At 40.0% G+C, this 19,674-nt stretch overlaps 1 protein-coding gene across 2 annotated transcripts in view; it reads right to left on the bottom strand.

The window, feature by feature from the left end:
• B9D1 (B9 domain containing 1) overlaps positions 1–19,350 on the bottom strand; it is a 57,113-nt gene extending 37,763 nt beyond the window's left edge. The window contains exons 1-5 of one of the 2 annotated variants that reach the window (XM_036741621.1): positions 19,051–19,350; positions 17,141–17,209; positions 15,062–15,173; positions 11,772–11,868; positions 7,294–7,356 (exon numbers count right to left, since the gene is read on the bottom strand). In XM_036741621.1, coding sequence (XP_036597516.1) covers positions 7,294–7,356; positions 11,772–11,868; positions 15,062–15,173; positions 17,141–17,209; positions 19,051–19,113 — 404 coding nt within the window. In that variant the 5' untranslated portion in view covers positions 19,114–19,350. The remainder of the gene's footprint in view (positions 1–7,293; positions 7,357–11,771; positions 11,869–15,061; positions 15,174–17,140; positions 17,210–19,050) is intronic. The other variant, XM_036741620.1, reaches the window with a different exon arrangement.
• Between the last annotated feature and the right edge of the window lie 324 nt (positions 19,351–19,674).

The raw sequence follows: 19,674 nt of genomic DNA, 5'->3' as shown, positions 1-19,674 counted from the left end.
AAAAATAAAATTGTTAGAGGGGCTGTAAGGCAAAAATTGATTTTGTGCAAAGAAGTTAATTATTAAATTGGAGTGGTAGGTCACGAAGACACCAGAGAAGGCAGGAAAAAAAAATTGTGTATACCGATCCCCAAACTAGGCATGTGTTGGTGCTAACCTGAAGCAGTTTTTGGAAGTTGTTAACTTTCAGTTTGATTCTATGTTGAATATCATCAAGTGCTATAATAAGGGTCTGATTTTTGTTGACTGACTATACTTAAGAAAGTGATGAATAAAATGCTAACAATGCATATTAAACTTAAAAGTGTGTACCATTGCCAAAATTCCTCAGCTTTCTCTTCTTTTCGCCCTCAAAGGACTTCCAGTCCAATATTTCATGCCTTTCTTTCCATGAGGCCAGGGCAGAGAAGCAGAGTCAATTTACTAGCATTTATAAGCATTTCCCTTGTGCCAAGTACTGTGCTAAGCACTGGGGCAAGCAGCTGCTGTCTGCCTCTTGTTGCTGTCACTACCACTCTAGCTGCTGGCATCAAAGAACTGAGACAGACCCTAAAGAACTGTGGTGGTGGAGGCAGAGACCACAGGGTGGATATGAGACTGGAATATGACAGGGACCAGAAAGACCAGCAAACAAAGACAAGAGTGTGACTGGATTGCCAGCTAAGATTAGACTAGAAGATTGATTCCAGCTCCTAGAACTTACTCTCTCCCCACCCCGCTTCTTCAATTTTCAAAGCCAATGTCAGTGGATTCCAAACAGGTAAAACCCTTGCTTTAATGTTTCCCATGACATACAAGATGGGAAGAGGTTATCTATGTCCAATAAAACATTGTGTGGTTCCTGGGCAGTCTAAAATATAGAGGATCAGTTGGATTGAAGGTAGTTTCCCAGACAGGATTACTATAATTTTAATATTCAGAAAAATACTTCCTATTAAGAGGAAGAATGGCATAGTGACAAGAGAACCAGTCTTGAAGCAAGAAAATCCTGGGTTCAAGTCCTTACTCTGACACAGATACATTCATACAAACCAATTAACTTCTCTGTGCTCTAGGTTAATAGAATATAAGACCTTCCCTGTCCATTAATAGGCCTGTGTGACCACGTGTTCCCTTTTTTCTTTGGAACAGGGGCTCTGTTCCCAGGTCTAAAGGCACACAGATATTTCAACCACTGATGTCTTGCTGTTTTGAACGCTGGTCCAGTTCAGAGTTGTGCTACATCCTGAGTCACACAGAGCCCATGGGGGGGATGGGGGGAAGGGGAACTGGCCTAAGAGGAACTTGCCTAAGGGAAAGCTTGCTTAGGGGGAGGCTTGCTTGCAGGAAGGGTTTCACACCTTTTGGTACTAAGCTAATTAGGCATTGAGTCAGGAGGGTTATGATGTCTTCTGGCTCTGAGTCTGTTAGCTGAAAGTGTACATATATTCTGAGGTGAGCTTTTGCTTTGGGGCTCACTCATGGGAAGAATGTTCTTTGAGGTCTTTGTGATTTGGCCAGAGGAGACTTTGGGTAGCTGTTGTTAAGGAGCCCCCCCCAGCTTTGTGAACTCAGATGCTGGTGCTCTCTGGTCTGGTGACTATGTATCTATTACTTTGTTTAGACAGTTGGAGCCCTGTCTAGTAGATCTCTGTGCTAATTTCTCTCTGCTTGTATTTTTTCCACGTTCAGGGTGCTGACCTTTCCCCTGAACACTTAGTGAATGACCTTTACCTTCTTTACTTACATATCTTTAATTAAAGTAAAATTGCTGACCCCTCTGAAGCTGTCTTTCCTTTAGGAAAGCAGATCAAAGAACCTGTGCTAGCAGGCCATCCTGTGTGTGCCAGTGTGCTTGCTAATACAGCAATCCCCAGAACACAAATTGCACAGAAGGTATTCACCAGAGAGTTCCCCACACCAGGGAAATCATAGGTCCAGTCCTTATCCCCATCCCTATTCCACTGTCATACCCTAGAATAGATCTAGACCAATCTGGAGCCCATGATTAGCACCACAAGCCATGCAAGCTTGTAGGCTGAAGACTCAAGATAAATAGTGTAGATACTGAAGCCTTGGGCATATGCCTTTGATATGCCCTGAGGAAATCACTTGGTAGGTGGCCAAGTATACCACCTTGTACAGAAATTATTTTATACTCCATTGTTGGTTAATGATTTTTTTTTTGAAGGGGGGAAGGCAGGCTAATTGGGGTTAAGTGACTTGCCCAAGGTCTGGTTAATGATTTTTTATCAATGAAGTGACAGTTTACTTTTCTGTAGGCTTGGAGAAAGCAGGACACAAGCATGGTGTGGGCTAATGCTACTGCAGAGTCCCAAGTGCCCATCTGGGAAACTCACCAAATATATCTGCACCTTGCATCATAGTTACCTACACTAACAATGATATGAAAATTGCCAAATGACTATCAGTAAGATTAATTCTAACAGGCTAATAGATAACTATCCCAGCTCATTTTGTAATCCAGGCTGCTCACTTCAGTTGTTGTGAAACATTCCATATATAAGTGGCTTTCTTAATCACATAAAGTAGTATTAGTTTCCAAGGCTGATTCAAATATAAAATATTTCCTAGGGAGAAAAATGTGTCATTTCAGTGAATGACACAGGTAAAGAAGTTTTGGTGAGCATCTTTAGGTATTGAAACTTTGGTAAATATCTTTCTTTGGAAAAAAAATTGTGCATTTTAAATTTAGTGTTCTCACACTTTTTATCTTTTCCACATACTGAGTGATACAGTGATGCTGGCCTCCTTGTTATTCCTCAAACAGGACACTTGACCTTTCGACTCCATGTATTTTCTCTGGCTGTCCCTCATGCCTAGAATACTCTTTCTTCTTGGCTCTGTCTCTTGGCTTCCCTGAAGCCTCAGCTAAAATCCCATCTTCTGCAAGAAGTCTTTTTCAGGCCTGTGTAATTCCAGGGTCTTTATTTAGAGATTACCTTCCATATACATACATGCATGCATGCTTACATATGTATGTACACACACACATGTGTAAATGTGCACATAATTATTTACATGGTGTCTTTCTTTGTATCCCATCATTCAGCATAATGCCTGGAACATTTGTTGCTGCTGTTGTTCAGTTGTTTCAATCATGTTCAACTCTTTATGACCCCATTTTGGGACTTTCTTGCCAAAGATACTGGAGTGGTTTGCCATTTCCTTCTCCAGCTCATTTCACAGATGAGGAAACTGAGGCAAACTGATTTAAATGACTTGCCCAGGGTCACACAGCTAGTAAGTGTACTGAGACTGGATTTGAACTCATGTAGATGAGTCCTCCTAATTCCATGGCCAGTGCTCTATCACTGTGCCACCCAGCTGCCCTGCCTAGCACATCTTTAGTGCTTAATAAATGCTTACTCACTAACTGTGAGTAACTAACTAATGAATTCACTAACTAATGAATTGCTGGTGTAGTTGTGAACTGGTCCAGCTGTTCTAGAGAGCGATCTGGAACAAAGTCCCAAAAGTCATTAAACTATGCATATCCTTTGATCCAGCAACGCCACTACTAAGCCTATACCCTAAAGAGATATATGAAAGAGGAAAAGGACCCGTATGTTCGAAAATATTTATAACAGCTCTTTTTATTATAGCAAAAACCTGGAAATTTAGGAGGGTAACCATCTATTGGGGATTATTGGTTAAACAAATTATGATATATGAACGTAACAAAATATTATTGTGCCATAGGAATTAACAAAAAAGACAGTTTTGGAGAAACCTGGGAAAATTTGTATGAACTGATTCGGAGTGAAGTAAGCAGAATGAGAACATTTATATAATAACATTATAATGAAAGACAACTCTGAAAAACTTGAGAATGCTAGATCTATCTATCTATCCATCTATCTGAAGAAGAAAAGTACTGTACATGAGGCTGCATGAGTCTGAAGGACTAGTGATGAAACATGCTACTAATATATTGACAGAGAGCCAATGGACCCAAGATACGCATTTTTGGAAACAGTCAATGTAGGAATTTGTTTTGCTTGACTTTGCATATTTATTACAGGAACTTTGTTTTCCTTTTTTTCCAACGGGGGTGGAGATGAGAGGGTAAAGAATAGTGATAAAGTAGCAAAAAAGAAAGAAAAGAGAATCACTGAAGCATCTTTTCTTTAAAAATGTAGACAAGAAATAAGAAGGAAGGCCAAAAAAAAATCTCAGACAAGCAAAACAGCTATGAAAGTGGCACGTTAAGAAAATCAAGTTATACATGATAAAGAATTGTAGTTGCATGTACATAATCCTCTTCTGTTATACTTTGTATATGGAAATGCCCATATTATTTGGTGTTTTTTGAGTTCAGAATTTTTTTTTAAGAGAAAAGAGGAAGATTAGGAGGGAAGCAGAAAATTGGGAGAAAATCTTTACAATTAGTGTCTCTGATAAAGGCCTCATCTCTGAAATATACAGGGAACTGAGCCAAATTTATATGAATACAAGTCATTCCCCAATTGAGAAATGGTCAAAGGATATGAACAGGCAGTTTTCACAGGAAGATATTAAAGATATCTATAGGCATATGAAAAAATGCTCAAAATCACGACTGATTAAAAAAAAATCACGACTGATTAGAGAAATGCAAATCAAAACAACTCTTAGATACCACATCTCTCCTGTCAGATTGGCTAAAATAACAAAACAGGAAAATGATAAATGCTGGAGAGGATGTGGGAAAATTGGAACACTGTTACATTGCTGGTGGAGTTGTGAACTGATCCAGCCATTCTGGAGAGCAATTTGGAACTATGCCAAAAGGCTATAAAAACGTTCATACCCTTTGACCCAGCAATACCACTTCTAGGGTTGTATCCCAAAGAGATCACACAAGTGGGAAAAGGACCCATATGTACAAAAATATTTATAGCGGCTCTTTTTGCAGTAGCAAAGAACTGGAAATCAAGGGGATGCCCATCAATTGGGGAATGGCTGCACAAGTTGTGGTATGAAGGTAATGGAATACTACTGTGCTATAAGAAATGGGGATGATATAGACCCGGAAAAACCTACACAATGTAATGCTGAGTGAGCACAGCAGAACCAGGAGAACATTACACACAACCACAGATATATGGACTCTGTGATGACTAACCCTGATAGACTTTGCTCTTCTCAGCAATACAAGGTGCAAAGACAACTCCAAAGGACTCATGATGGAGACAGCTATCTACATCCAGAGAAAGAACTATGGATTCTGAATGCAGATTTAGGCACACTTTATGCTCACCTTTTTTTCCCTTTGTTTTTCTCTTTTGTTTTTGTCTTTTTGGGGGGGAGGGTGTTTCTTCTTTCTCATGATTCATTGCATTGGTCATAATTCCTCTTTACAACTTGACTATTGTGTAAATAAGTTCAATGTGAAGTTATCTGTAGAAGATATATCAGATTCCATGCCATCTTTGGGGGCGGGGGGAGGAGGGGAAAGAAAATCTGGAACTCAAAGTTATGTGGGACTGAGTGTTGTAAACTAAAAATAAAAAATCTTAATTATAAAAAAAAAGAAAAAATGTCTTTGAAAATTAATTCAACAATATTCTGTACACACATTTTAGAGCAATATTTCTGATTTCAAAATTTAATAATATTTATGAAAAAAAGTTATGCTGTGTTCTTTAAGCCCTTAATATAAATAAACAATTCCACAGGAAAAAAAAAAAGAGAAAAGAGGCCATTAGCTTTGGCAGTAAGAGATTATTTTTAACTTTGGTGAGAGTAATTTCAGTTGACTAATAACCTTATAAGCCAGACTGCAAAGGGTTAAGAAGAGTCTGGCAGGAAAAGCAGCGGCATTTTGTTTTTCAAGGTGTTTGGCTGAGAAAGGGAGGAGAGACACTGAATGATACTTATCAGGTCTGGTATGATCTGGAGAGGTCTTTTAAAGGATGATGGACACTTAGGGTAAGTCTGTGGGTAGCAGGAAAGGAACTGATTGGGAGAGATTTAAGATTAGAGAGACAATATGGATGATAATGAAGGAATTCTGCTAAAAAAGAAAGATAGGAAAGGATGAGCTCAAAGTTGGCTCTGAAGAGAAGGGCCCTCTCTTTATCTGAGACTGGACAAAAGGAAGATATTCAGGGGCTGTAAAATGAGGAGGAAGGATTGTGAGATAAGGTGGAAGGGAAAAGCACTCTAGGTGAATTTTTCAGTATGGTATGAAACAAGGACTTGAGATGGTGGAGGAAGGGGATGCTGTGAAGAAGTTTGAGGAGGAAGATACCGACTTGAGTTTTGATTTTCAGGCAAAGACGTCTTGCACTCTGCCTTTTGTTCATACTGTCTGTTGTGTACGCCTGGGTCAGAGTTTGTAGGTATGTGCTGGCAGAGCAAATAGAGAGTCGTAACTCCGTAGATGCAATTTGCACAGGAAGTTCAAGGGCTTCAAGGTGATGATACTAGTAATTTCAAATATAATTTATTATTATTTTAATGGTATTAATTTTTTTGATACAATGATCTTTTGATAGAAATTAATTACTGAGGGCTTTAAAATGCTAAAAGGCAGAACTGAAGTAGAAAAGATTACTGTCAATGACATCAAGAATTTGGTTTAATTTCTGACCTTAATTCTTTTTTTAGAATAAGGATAGGGCCAGGAGCTGTAATTTCATATGTAGAGGAAGCTCCCTTTCAGAATCTTTTGCAATCTGTAGTCTTTGAAAGTTGTCTAGAGCAATAAGAGGTTAAATGACTTGCCCAACGTTACACAGTCAGTAGGTGTCAAAAGAAGGATACAAACTCATGTCTTTTCATATCTAATTACATCATATGGCCTCTCTTTAGACATCTTTAAAATTTTAATGATATATTTTGTTTTTATATCTCTTCATTTCCAAATACATCCTTCCCTCCCTCCTTACCAAGTGAGCCATGAACCATTCATTGCAACAAAGAAGAAAAAAGAAAAAAAAAAAGTTCAGCAAAATGAACCAATACATTAACTGAGTAGGACAGTATATATAGTGTTCCACACCCACAGTCCCCCACTTCTGCATAGAAGGAAGAAAGGTGTACTTTCTTATTTACTGTGGGCCAAGTTTGCCAATCCTATCTTCTAAAACAAAGCTTCTTGACTTTTTTGTATCACAGATCCCTGTGACACTCTGGTGAAACCTAAAGATCCCTTCTCAGAATGTTCTTAAATGCATAAAATAAGATACCTAAGTATACAAAGGAAATCAATTATATTAAAATTACCAAAGTTACCAAAATAAATTTTTTAAAGTGCATGGACTCCAGGTTAAGAAACCTTGTTTTTGTGAAGTGTGTTACAATTACCTTGTCAATTTTTGCAGCTTAGATGTTGATTCTGGTACAAACATAGGGATGGTCCTTTTGTGTCTGAAATATATATTTGAACACAAATTTAGTAAATATGCTGAGTGTTGTTAATGTAATTGAATAACAAATACAAAATGAAAACATAATCAGAGAAATATACAAGTGTGTTATATGACCGGGGTAGATAATTAGAGAATATCCTATTCTACTTTTAGAACAACCTATTCTATTTTTTACACTCAAATAACCCTAGCCTTACTCAGGCCTGGAATTTCACCTTTAGCCCTAGAGAATTTTAAAATAGAAATATGCCTGAAAGGAATAACCCTAATATTGACAGTGGCCAGGTTTTTAACAAGGGAAGAGAGACCAGGAAGAGAGACACAGAATTTCAGCTATAAAGACCTAGGCTCATAGGATTTTAGAATTGAAAGGGAACCTATAGGTCTTTTAGTCCAATCCCCTTATTTTAAAGGTGAGGAAACTGAGGCCCAGAAAAATTACAACTTAACCAGTGAGTGGCAGAACTGGGATTCAACTTCAAATACTCTTTCTCCAAATCCAGAGTTTTTTCCACTGCACCTAGAGGCCTTACCTCCTACTTCACAGTTTCATATTAGGGGCAACACAAAGTGATTATAATTGACAAATATCCATACAGCAAAACTCTGCACAAACAGAAAACCAGAAGTTCACCATGGTATTATATCAACTCAATTGGCTTTATACATGACAGAATCTAGACTTTCATGTTGCAAACTATTAACAAAGGATCCCATTCACAAGTGGGATCACTAGCTTAGTGCTAGTTAAAGCGCTCTGACGAGGGTTGAAGGGATATAGGCCAAATGCTGTCCTCTTTGAACTCTCAAATTTCTCCCTTCCCTCTAAATGAGGGCCTAGGTCACTACTTTCAGGCCTTCAGCAAAACAGAGCTACCAGATAACATCTTTCTCTCTTTCCCAAGATGAACTCTACCCTAGACCCCCTATCTGGCCACCCTGCTCTAGCCCCAGCAGCAGCCTCACAGGTACTATGTTCTCTACTACCACTATTCCTCAGTGAATTAAAGATAACACTTTCGGCTGTTTGCTTAGGGCACAAAAATCATAGGTTCTGACTCTGCTTAAGATTTAACTCTAACCTAAAAGAAAAGCAGCTCAATAAATAAAATTGGAAACATTAAAACTGCAAGTATCCTTATTTCTTATAACAACCTATGGCCAAGATGCTAAGGTGCCATTTCCCACTAAGAGGCCCCTTCCTTTCTGAACTCAGAGGGGACAGGCTTTTTAAAAAATTGTCTGATTTAGCTCAATGTGCTCCCTGGGAGCAGAATTCTGAGAGGTATAATTTAAACTAAGTTTACAAGTTTTCGCAAAAGTTTTCCCAAAAAGGATTAGCATGGCCCCATCTAAAATAATACTCAGAATGCAAAGTGGATCAGGTATTAAGACAGCTATTTTTTTTTTATGGTAAAGGAAATGCCTAAAACACATAGGACTTTACACATATACTGACAAATATTTAAAACATGAAACAGTAATCCATAACTCCAATTATCTCTTTAGACATGTAAATATTTAAAATATTAAAGGATGAAACACTTTGTGGGACTGACAAAAGGACATTTTTACCTTGGTTCTGCCTTGTTTGAATAACTCACTCAAGGCTCTTGTCTTGGAGTAAGCCAGGGCATAATCCTAATTAACTCTTAATGCTTAATCCCTTTTGGAGAGTCCCACATGGTACTCATTTGAGTTTGCCTTCTTTTGAGCTAAGCCTGTTCATCTCATCAGTTAAGTTCAGATCTCCATTTGAAGTGCTTTTTACAGAGTGATGATCCCCTTGGAGAAAAGTGAGGTACACTGTAGGAACCCCAGAGAGATTTTATTTGGACTTTCTTCTAGGTTTCTCTATGTGCTATAGAGATCCATAGAAGGATTTTCACTAGGAGGCAGTTTAGTTTCTCACCAGAAGGTTGTGGGGAGGGGAGATTTCCCATCATGAATCCTTGTGGGGAGAGTTACAATATGCCCCAGGAGTTCATTTGGGACTAGACTTTCCTTCTGAAACGCAGGTTATTTTTTTCCATTCAGTCATGTCAGACTCTTTGTGACTTCATTTGGAGTTTTCTTGGCAAAGATACTGGAATGGTTTGCCATTTCCATCTCCAGCTCATTTTACAGATGAGGAAACTGAGGCAAACAGGGTTAAGTGACTTGCCCAGGGTCACATATCTAGGAAGTGTCTGAGGCTGAATTTGAACTCAGGAAGATGAGACTTCCTGACTCCAGGCCCAGCGCTCTATCCACTGTACCACTTAGCTGCCCTTGTTTGCTGGCTTTTCATAACTTTGTATGGAGGGAGGATGTACCTGTCTAAGGTGATCCACTAGTCAGAAGCCAGAGAGAGGAGCTTTTTTGTATCTAGTCTACCAGGAAGGTGTGTCAACTGCTTAAACCTTTAGTCTCCTGAGCTAATTAAGTCTTGAAGTTATTTCAATACTTTTTAAAGAAAAATTAGCCTAGCTTAGATGTGGGTAGAGCCTGAAGAAATAAATAATCTCCAGGGAGTATCAACTTCCCAGAAGAGTATAATTGGAATTATAGGACTTTTTCATGTTTTAAGTATTTATCAATGTGCTGTGCTCTTATGACTTTTGTATTTTAAGACTTTCTTTTGTAATGGAGGAAGTAAAGAATTGTCCTATACCAAATCTACTTTGTACATTGAGTATTTTTCTAGAAGGGATTTCTGTTGGAGAGTCCCTGGACATGTCTCAAACCTAAGCTTTGTTTAAGATATTGTCCTTAGAGTTCTATTCTAGAGTGTGGGTGTAATAAGCCAGAGAGGACAGGGGGAAAAAAAAGCCTGACTCCTCCCTTTATAATTGAGAACTGAACCTGGTCTGCATGAGTCCAGAGCTGGGACCTTTAAGTACAAGGTAGTACTGAAAGCTTTTAGGTTGTTTCATTCTAATTATAATAACCTTTGGCCCTCCTCCCTCCCTCTACTCTCTTTTATCACTGGAACAGAAATTTGTCAATCATGAGATACCAAAAACCATGAGATATGTTTCAAACCTAAAGGCTTGCATTACTGAATACTTATTTTCATCCACAGAGGGAGCCTGGCACAGAAGACAGGTCACACAGGCTGTGTGATCCTGGGCAAATTACTTAATTTCTTAGTGTACCAGGCAACTCTCTAATGGTATAAATTGCAGAGAAGGTGCCAATGTGAGTTGGTAAAGGAAGTTTCCAATCGATGAAATCGCAGGTCCAGTAATTTTTTTTCTTTTAACCAGCCATCTATATAAGTCCTAGCTTCATCCCGTAATAAATCTGGGGATTTCAATCACTAAAATCCACTGTTCCCATAACATTATGTAAAAGCTAGCTTTTTTTTGAAAACTGTCCTCCATTAGTTTGAAAAGAGAGAGTATACACCCCTGAAGGGCGTATATACTCTCCCTTGCCTCTGTAATCACAAGTTGCTATGCTTTTCTGTGGTAATCATAAATTGTTCTACTTTTCTGTGTATAGGAAAGGGTCAGCCAACTGTATAAGCTTGTCTACCCTGAATGACCCTCAGGTAACCTTTTAGGGCCTGTCTTTGCTTCAGCAACTGCCTACTTCTCTCCCCTGTACTTCAATAATTCTGTTGGAATTTCCATACTCAGACCTTACTTTACTCCAACACTCTAAACGGTTTTGTAGAAGCTGTCTCTCAACTATCTGGCTGCTTAATAAAAATTCCAAGCAATCTGATCTACCAACCAGACAGCAGTCTTTATTCCACAATAATCAAGATCAATCAATGTGCCACATGGTTTAAATCAGGGATTAGCAACCTTTCAGAGGTGATATGCCAAATTTTTATTCACTCTGAGACAGGCAGATGTGGCATGAATCCCCTTTAAAAATGCAAACATGGGAGAAAGGGTTTATATTTTAGGCCTAATATATTGTCAGTTAATACCTTGGGGGGTTTTGGGGTGGGAGAGTCGGAGTAGCATTAGTTGGCAGATGAAAGGAAGACTATGTACCTAAGGGAAGAGAGAAGGAGACAGGGTGACAAGAGCTAGAGGAAAAGGCTAGTTCCAGCCTGTTTGTTTGTTTGTTTTTAAAGATGGTGGGGAGGCACTGATAGAAGAAGTATAAGGGCTCCAAAGACAAAATTGCTAAGTTCACTGTTCTGCCTAAAGACAGCTATGTTGACCAAAACTATCTTGCATGGGGTCACAGCCTAGAGCATCTAGTTTAAATGGTGGCAGCCATCAAACTGAGAGTGTAATAAGACTCTTGATAGTACTTCTGACGCCAACATGATACTCTGCAAAATTAAGAATGTGTGAAATTGGGCTGGCACAGATCTTAAGAGATATACTACTGAAAGAATAGAAATGAAGTTCCTTACAGAAAAAAATGGCTGACATACAAATTGAATAAATGTAACAGGAAGAGACCTACCGGCCAGGAACGAAAGGCACGTGTACGGCTCCATAACCTCGAACCACATCATTTCCAAAAATGTCAGGTCCATACACACTTATCACTATTTGTGGCCCTTGAGAAAAATACAATGATTAGCCACACTAGGTAAAAAGAGGCATGTGTTTTGTTAAGTCCATAAATGAAGTTGGCCTGGAAGAAAATGAAGTTATGGAAAATGGCAGTACCTTTATAAGAACCAATAGTGCCTGGTAACTGTTTTCAACAACTATCAATCAATTCATGTCAAGCACATCAGCAGACAATGGATTTAACAAAGGCTATAAACCAGGAACAAAGAAAGTTACTGAAGCATAGGAAAAAACCTACCAATCAAGAACCATAAAAGTCATATGAAATTTAATTTTTTTGGTTTGATTTGGGGATAATTAAGAGGAGAAAAAATACAAAACATTGTTGTTTTTAAAATCAAGCAAAAAGTATAAATTTCTGATAAGTAATTATTTTATAATTTCTTTTTTGGAGGGGGGAACGCAGGGCAATTGGGGTTAAGTGACTTGCTCACACAGCTGGTAAGTGTGTCATGTGTCAAGTGTCTGAGGCAAGATTTGAACTCAGGTCCTCCTGACTCCAGGGCCAGTGCTCTACTCACTGCACCACCTAGATGCCCTTAATTATTTTATAGTTAAAGTTCATTATATATGTACATATATACATACATACATACATACATGCATATACATATCTATAGCTATATTTATATATGTAATAATACATACATGATAAAGGAGAGAGAGAAACCCCAGGATGATGATTGTTTTTGAAATGAGATTGAATTCACAACCTGCCATAAAGTAACATTTATCAAGCAACACAAAAAAGCACTGTGCTAGGTTCTAGGGTCACAAAAACAAAACCTGAAATGGTCCTTGCCCAGAAGAAACTCACATCCTACTAAATATGTTAATATATTCAGCTCTATGTGTCGGTGTCTTGACTCACAGACTCCTGACTCACGTCACCAGGCTCTTTTTCAACCCTGAATAACTGACATGCAGAAGCCCTATACCTCCACACTTAAATAAATTTTTTTCCTAATCAAATAACGGCATCAATATTTCACTGACATCTTCATGAAAATTTCAGAGAAAATACCACTTAAAGCAACACTTAAAGCAATATCATATCAGTACCTTTTCTCTAAGCTCTGTTTGCTATCAAACACAACTTAACCAAATCTTGGCTTGCAACTCTAAGAAAAACTTTCAAATATTCTTACCTAAAGTGGTTCCTCAGTCTGCCCAAAGCCTCTAGCAGCCACATTAAAGCTCTGGGTTTAAAAAGTTCTTAGGTATTATCTCCTATGGCCTTCATTAATACATTCGCTAATGGCTTAGTGTTCTCTACCTCGTAAGACTTTGGTATACAAGATCTCTGTTTCTAGCCTAGAGAGCTACTAGGTCACAGAGAATAGTGATCACCTCCAATGAACCAACTCAGATGTTGACCTTCCATATTCTTTGTGCAGTGACATCCTCCCTTCCCCCACAGAGCTCTCCCTGCTAGCTGGGAAAGTTCCTAACTTTGGATCCCAGTCCTAGTCCCATGCCTTGTGTCTAGTCCTACCCACTACTGAGAATACTGTAGCCTACCCTTTATCAATAAGGAACCAAGGAATGTACTAAGATCTGGTTTTAGGTGAGGCCTTTTCATTGTATCCCTGTTCCTCAATATTTAATGATCCAAATTTGAACCTTAGAAGATGCAATGATCATCACTCTTGGAAGCATAGACTGAAAGATGAAAAGATCTCAGAAGCTACCTAGTCCAACTTCCTCATTTCACAAATGAGAAAACTGAGGCCCAGGGAAGTGACTTGCCCAAGGCCACACGGGTAGTAAGCAAGAGGCAGAAATTTATACAGACAATTCCTCAGACATAGAAGGAAATACAGAGAGATATTTAGGCACACATAGAGGAAACTGAGATATACACAAAGACAAAGAGGCATAGCAGCACAGCAGCATATGCACAGGAACAAAGAGAAATGTGGTATGAAATAATAGTGAGAAAGACACAAAGGAGACAGAAAACCAGTGAGACACAGATAGACAGACACACATACACAAACCCCAACACAGAAATTTTCATGCAACATCCCCATCTTGTGGACTTTCAGAACACTGCCACTACAAATTTTGAAAACTGTTTTTTTCCCAACTATGGACACATATCACTTTTTGCTACTTGCCCAGCAGGACAAGGATGGATTAAAGTCAAAGGTGAGAGGCTCCCCACCTCTACTATAAAGAAATATATTAAAAGTTAAGTAAAATGTTAACCTATTATAAAAAATACTACTATTTTAAAGTACCTTTTGTTACGTAAGTTCTTCTAAGACACTCTCATTGTTTTTAGAGAAATAGTTTCCCGAGGAAAACTAAAAGATTTTATGCAAATACAGTCCCCAAAAGAACACTAAGGTCACAAATTCTATTGTTTCATAAAAAAAAGCCCGAAATTACAGACTGCAACAAAACATTTCCAAACCATTTCATGAGAAATGTTAAAAACTAGCAAGCTAATGAACAGCACAGTGAGGAAAAGCACCTTATAAAAGGGAACTAGATTGTAACTGTTATCATAATTTGTACATATCTGCACAGCATTTTATAGTTTACAAAATGCTTCTGCATATATTATCCCATTTGAGTCTCACAAGATGGCAGGTAAGGCATGAGTTATTACTAGTCCCATTTTTACAGGTAAGGAAATTGAAAGTATAGAATTTAGGTGACATACCCACGTCACAGGCAGGGATAGCAGAGCCAGAACTAAAAGAGGCTACTGGACTCTTAGTCCAGTTTTACTTCCATTAGATTATACTGCTTTTGTTATTTAAAAAAAAAACCAAACAGGATCTAACATCAATTTACCCAACATATCTAAGAACACTAGACCTAGAAGGTAAAACTGAGAAATCTTCAAATATGTCCCCAACCCAACATCCCCTACTTTTTTTTTAACTAATGGAATGATGGCATTTTAAGGTAAAAAACTCCTATTCAATATTAAAAACTTCAATTTGATATTCAAACTCCTCTTCTTCCTTCCAGAATCACAATTCTGAGCTCCTGTGTTTTATATATTCAATTTTGAAAACAGGAGGACCCAAGACATAGCAAAGTCCTGTCCAATTCAGGCCTAAGTCATTCCAGACTTCACTTGAGGGCATTAGCCTAAAGTTCTAAAATTTTATATTCCAAAGCCAGCTTTAACATCTTGCTTCAATTCTAACATTTACTTACAGCCATAAGGATTGGTACTTTTAAAGGTGATATCAATAGGGAAGTTCCACACCAAGGTTCGATGTATATCTTGGCTTTTAGAAGTAATTTGAGATATTCCCTCTTCTAAGCCCTAGAGGAAAAAAATAGCAATTTACAAACTTAGCACTATGCCAATCAAACTACCAATGGGATACTTTGTAGAAATGGTCAAAATAAAAACAACGTTCATCTGGAGGAACAAAGATCTAGAATATCATGGGAAACAATGAAAATAAGTTAGGGATAAAGGTGGGAGGGAGCGTGCTTCTCAACCTCTAGTGATCTTCACCATAAAACTTTGGTACTAATTAAAAAAAGAGTCATTCAAAACTAATGTTGTAACCTTTTGTGATCTAAACTGGGAGATTATGGATGTAAGTTGCCTAGATTTTAACAAAGCCTCACATTCTACTCTTGGGGAAAAGACAGAAAAATATGGGGCAGGTCATAATAAAACGTGGCTAAATGGCCAGACCCAACAAACAGCGGTCAGTGGATCAGAGGAGAAAACTAGGCAAAAGAATATCAGAAATAACTTAACTGGCTAACTCAAGAGTTCAGGAAAACTCCAAAATATAAATTACTGGGAGAAGGACTCTTTATCTGACAAAAATTATTGGGAAAATTAAAATTGCTTGGAGAATTTAATTTTAGCCCAACATCTCATTCTACCTAACATAATAAGCTCAAAACAGAGATACTATCTGAATATTAAAGGTCATATAACAATCACTAATAATAAGAAAAACGTAATTTTAAAAAACTTTGAAATTCTACCTCACATATAGCAAACTGGAAAAGGTGACAAAAGATGGGAAGAGTCAATGTTGGAGGGGTTGAAAAGACATACACATGAGTGCACTGGAGGCAGAACTAGGAATTTCCAACCATTTTGGAAAGCAATTTAGAATTATGATAAGGAAGTGACCAAAATGTTCATGCCCTTTGGCCCAGAGATCCTCTTGTTAGGCATATGCTCCAAGGAGGTCAATGATAAAATCAGAGGCCCCATATGCAAAATATACATAGCAGCAGTTTTTGTAGTAGCGAGTAGTAGGGAATGGCTAAATAAGTTGTGGTCCAAGAATATAAAATACTGTCATTGTGCTCTAAGCAAGAATGGATGTAATGAATATACAGAAGCACAGGAATATCCATATGAACTGATATGAAGTGAAGTAAGCAAAACCAAGAAAATAATATATACAATGACTATAAGCTTTAAATAGAAAGAAAATCAGCAACAAAAGAATTAAAACAGAATGCTGTGAAATCATAATGACCAATGTTGGCTCCAAAATGATATGAGAAGGTACCTAAACTCGTTTTAGTACAGAAGTGCACACTGTCAGACCTTTCCAATGTGTCAGTTAGTTTTACTGAACTGTTTTTTTCTTTTATTCTTTGCCTAAAGGATAGATCTCTTGGAGGTGATATAAAAACAAAAGATACCAATAAAAAGAAAATTTAAAACTATATAACTACATTGCATTTTTGTAACTATGGGATAAATGGGAATAATGATTTTTAGTACTTACACTGAGAGTTTGATAAAATTAAGCCGGATGGATCAGATCTGTGGGTGAGAGGTTCACCATTTCTGATCATTCATGAACAGAACCTTGGACATAAGAGTGTCTAAATAAATATTTGTTGTTTGTTTGTTTGTTTCAGTCATGTTGGACTCTTCGTGACCTGATTTGGGGTTTTCTTGGCAGAGATACTGGGGTGGTTTGCCATTTCCTTCTCCAGCTCACTTTATAGATGAGGAACTGAGACAAAACAGGGTTAAGTGACTTGTCCAAGGTCACACAGCTAGTGTCTGAGGCCAAATTTGAACTCAGGAAGATGAGTCTTCCTGACTTCAGGCCTGGCACCCTATCCACTGCGCCACCTAGTTGCTCTTCTAATAAATATTAAGTGTTAATAAATGGTCCATGTCATGTTAGGGCATTGAATCTACACATTTTATCTTTTTATGCTGGCGGGGAGGGAAGGTGAGGAGGGGAAAGTGAGAAAAAACAACAGAATTGAAAAAAGTTTTACAGTTCAACTTACAGATGTTGGTGCCCAGTCCTGGCCATAAACGAAACAATACTTGCAGTAGAGGTCATTAAATTCAGGAAACTTTAAAAAGAAACATACAAGTGATTTATTTCAACGCAACATTTCCCTTCTATATTCTGCAGGCTGCCAGAAAGGCTGATTACTGAATTAATATGAAGTTGAGAGATTTTAGATCACCTAGCTCAGAGTCAAACTCCAGATCAGTGTTTCCTAAAGGAGGGCTGCGGAAGGGTTCTAAAGGGGACTGACCCTAAAAGGTGTGTGATCGACCAATCAGACACCACCGTAGCCAATCTTGGACTTCTCTCCAATACAACCATCCAGCCTCTTTCAACACGGCCCTACTGGGCCATCTCCTACCATCAATTTCCTAAGTGATTGCCTGGGTTGTGGACCACTCAGGAGGGTTATAAGCTGACCCAGGCACAAGAGGCTGTGTGGTTCAGGGACAGTGACTAGTGAGTAAGCCACCCCACTCCCTACTTTCACTTATTAGTTGGAAAGAAAGTAGCACAGGATAGGTAGGCATCAATTGTTTGCAATTACATTATCCCCCACCCCAAACTCACCTATTTACAAACTCCTATCCTTCCAGACTACCAGGTTACCAACCTCTTCATCCCTGACCCCATACTCCAGTGAAACCGCTCTCTTCAAAGTTACCGATAATCTCTCCATTGCCAAATGTGACGGGTCTTTTCTCAATCCTTACCCCTCTTGCCCTCTCCGAGGCCCTTTCTTTCTAGATAACTCTCTCCTCTCTGGAGTGCGGTGATCCTTTTCTCCCTTGGCTATCCTCCTACCTCTTCATTCCTCCTTAGTCTGCATCGCTGGCTCACTGTCCGTATCACATCCCCAGGGGCCCTCTTTTCTCATCTCTGTATACTCTCTCGTCTGGTAACTCCATCAGTTCCCATGGGTTTGTTAGCTGAATGCAGATGACTACCCAACTAGGTATCTAGTCCTAATCTCCCTCCTGATCTCCAGTCCATACCATCAACTACCTACTGGATATTTTAAACCTGATGATCTCAAACATGTCCAAAATGGAATTACCTTTCCCTAAAGCTCACTCCACTTCTGAATATCCCTGTTTCTGTTGAGGACACCATCCTCCTTACCATACTCAAGATCCTATTCTCCCTTACACCACGTGTCAGTCGTCAGGTGCTAAATCTTGCTGTTTCTATTTTTACAATATCTCACCTAATTCAATCTTTATCATCTCTGCTGAGGAGTAGCACAGAGGCTGGAACCTAGGTTCTAGGTTATCTCATTCCAGATCAGGTGACTGTGCTTCCCACCACATAGCGCTTTCTTCTGCGCTGGGGCACCACGTAGGGAATGGGACAAGCCCCACGGCCTCATTTTACAGGTAAGGGCACTGATTTCCCACGACTACACAGTGGCAGGGCTGAGAACGAAGCCCAGGTGTCCCGATTCCCGGTGCAGCGCTCTTTCTACAGCAAATCCAACCTCTGGGCCCCTGGAAGAGAAAGGCCGGGGGCGGGGCCAGGACCGCAAACCTAAGGATGAAGTCGGAGGCTGTGCTCTCTTCTGCCTCCTCAAGGGGGCAGCAAAGGCCCTGAATGCAAATCACCCCCTTCCCTCCCCAACTTTGTAAAATGAGTGGGGTTGGCCCCCTCCGGCTCTACATCTATGACCCCCTGACTGCTCGTATTGACGTGGCCCTTTACAGTCTGCAAAAGGAGGTGAGTCCTGTATGTCGGAAGGGGAGAACTGCGGCGGGTTGGGTGGGGTGCGCTGGCCGCGGCTGTGACCCCGGCGCCCCGCGCGGGTCCGGGGGCGTGGCCACGAGGCCTCGCATGCCACCTCTCCTCCCCTCCCTCCCGCTTCTCCTGGCCCGCTCCCCAGCCCGTCAAGCCCGGGGTCCCCCTCACCTGGCCGCTCTCCACTTGCCCATTCACCATCACCAGGAAGACCGTGGGGTTGGCCGCAGCCATGGCTCTCAGAGGGCCCGGAGCGCCGCTCGCGTTGCTAAGAGTCTCTCGAACGCCCCTTAGAGCCGGACGGTGCGCCGGAAGGGACAAGTTTTCTCGGAACGGGGCCTTCGCGCCTGCAGCCCTTCCCGCGGCGGCCCGGTTGGCCGGAGGATGCGCAGTTGTTCCGCTTGAGGGGCCTGCGGGGGAGGGGATGGAGATGTGGAGAGTAGGGAACAGAGGGCGGGCCCCGGCTGTAGAGCCAGGGGGTACTTCACCTTTCCGGTGTCTTGGGCCCCCTTCTAGCAGTAACGTTCAATGGTCCTCAACTGTAAAATAGAGATAATACCAGCCCCCTCTCTGCCGGGGTCGTTATAGGGATCACGTGGGACAACAGCGAACCACTGTTCTAAAGGAACTCGGTTTCCCTAGTGCTTGACATGCGACAGCAACGTCAAAGAAATTCCTTGTGTCCCTTAAAAAAGCGGGGAAGACGCAAGGAAGAAGACTACCGGGTCCCAGAGGGAAAATGAAAGTCGCGGGATGGTGCGTCCGGAGCCAGGCGAGGCCCGAGGGGCCATTTAA

Source organism: Trichosurus vulpecula, chromosome 1 (assembly GCF_011100635.1).
Source record: "Trichosurus vulpecula isolate mTriVul1 chromosome 1, mTriVul1.pri, whole genome shotgun sequence".
Classification (NCBI taxonomy): Eukaryota; Metazoa; Chordata; class Mammalia; order Diprotodontia; family Phalangeridae; genus Trichosurus; species Trichosurus vulpecula.
This window is presented reverse-complemented; position numbering and strand designations above follow the sequence as displayed.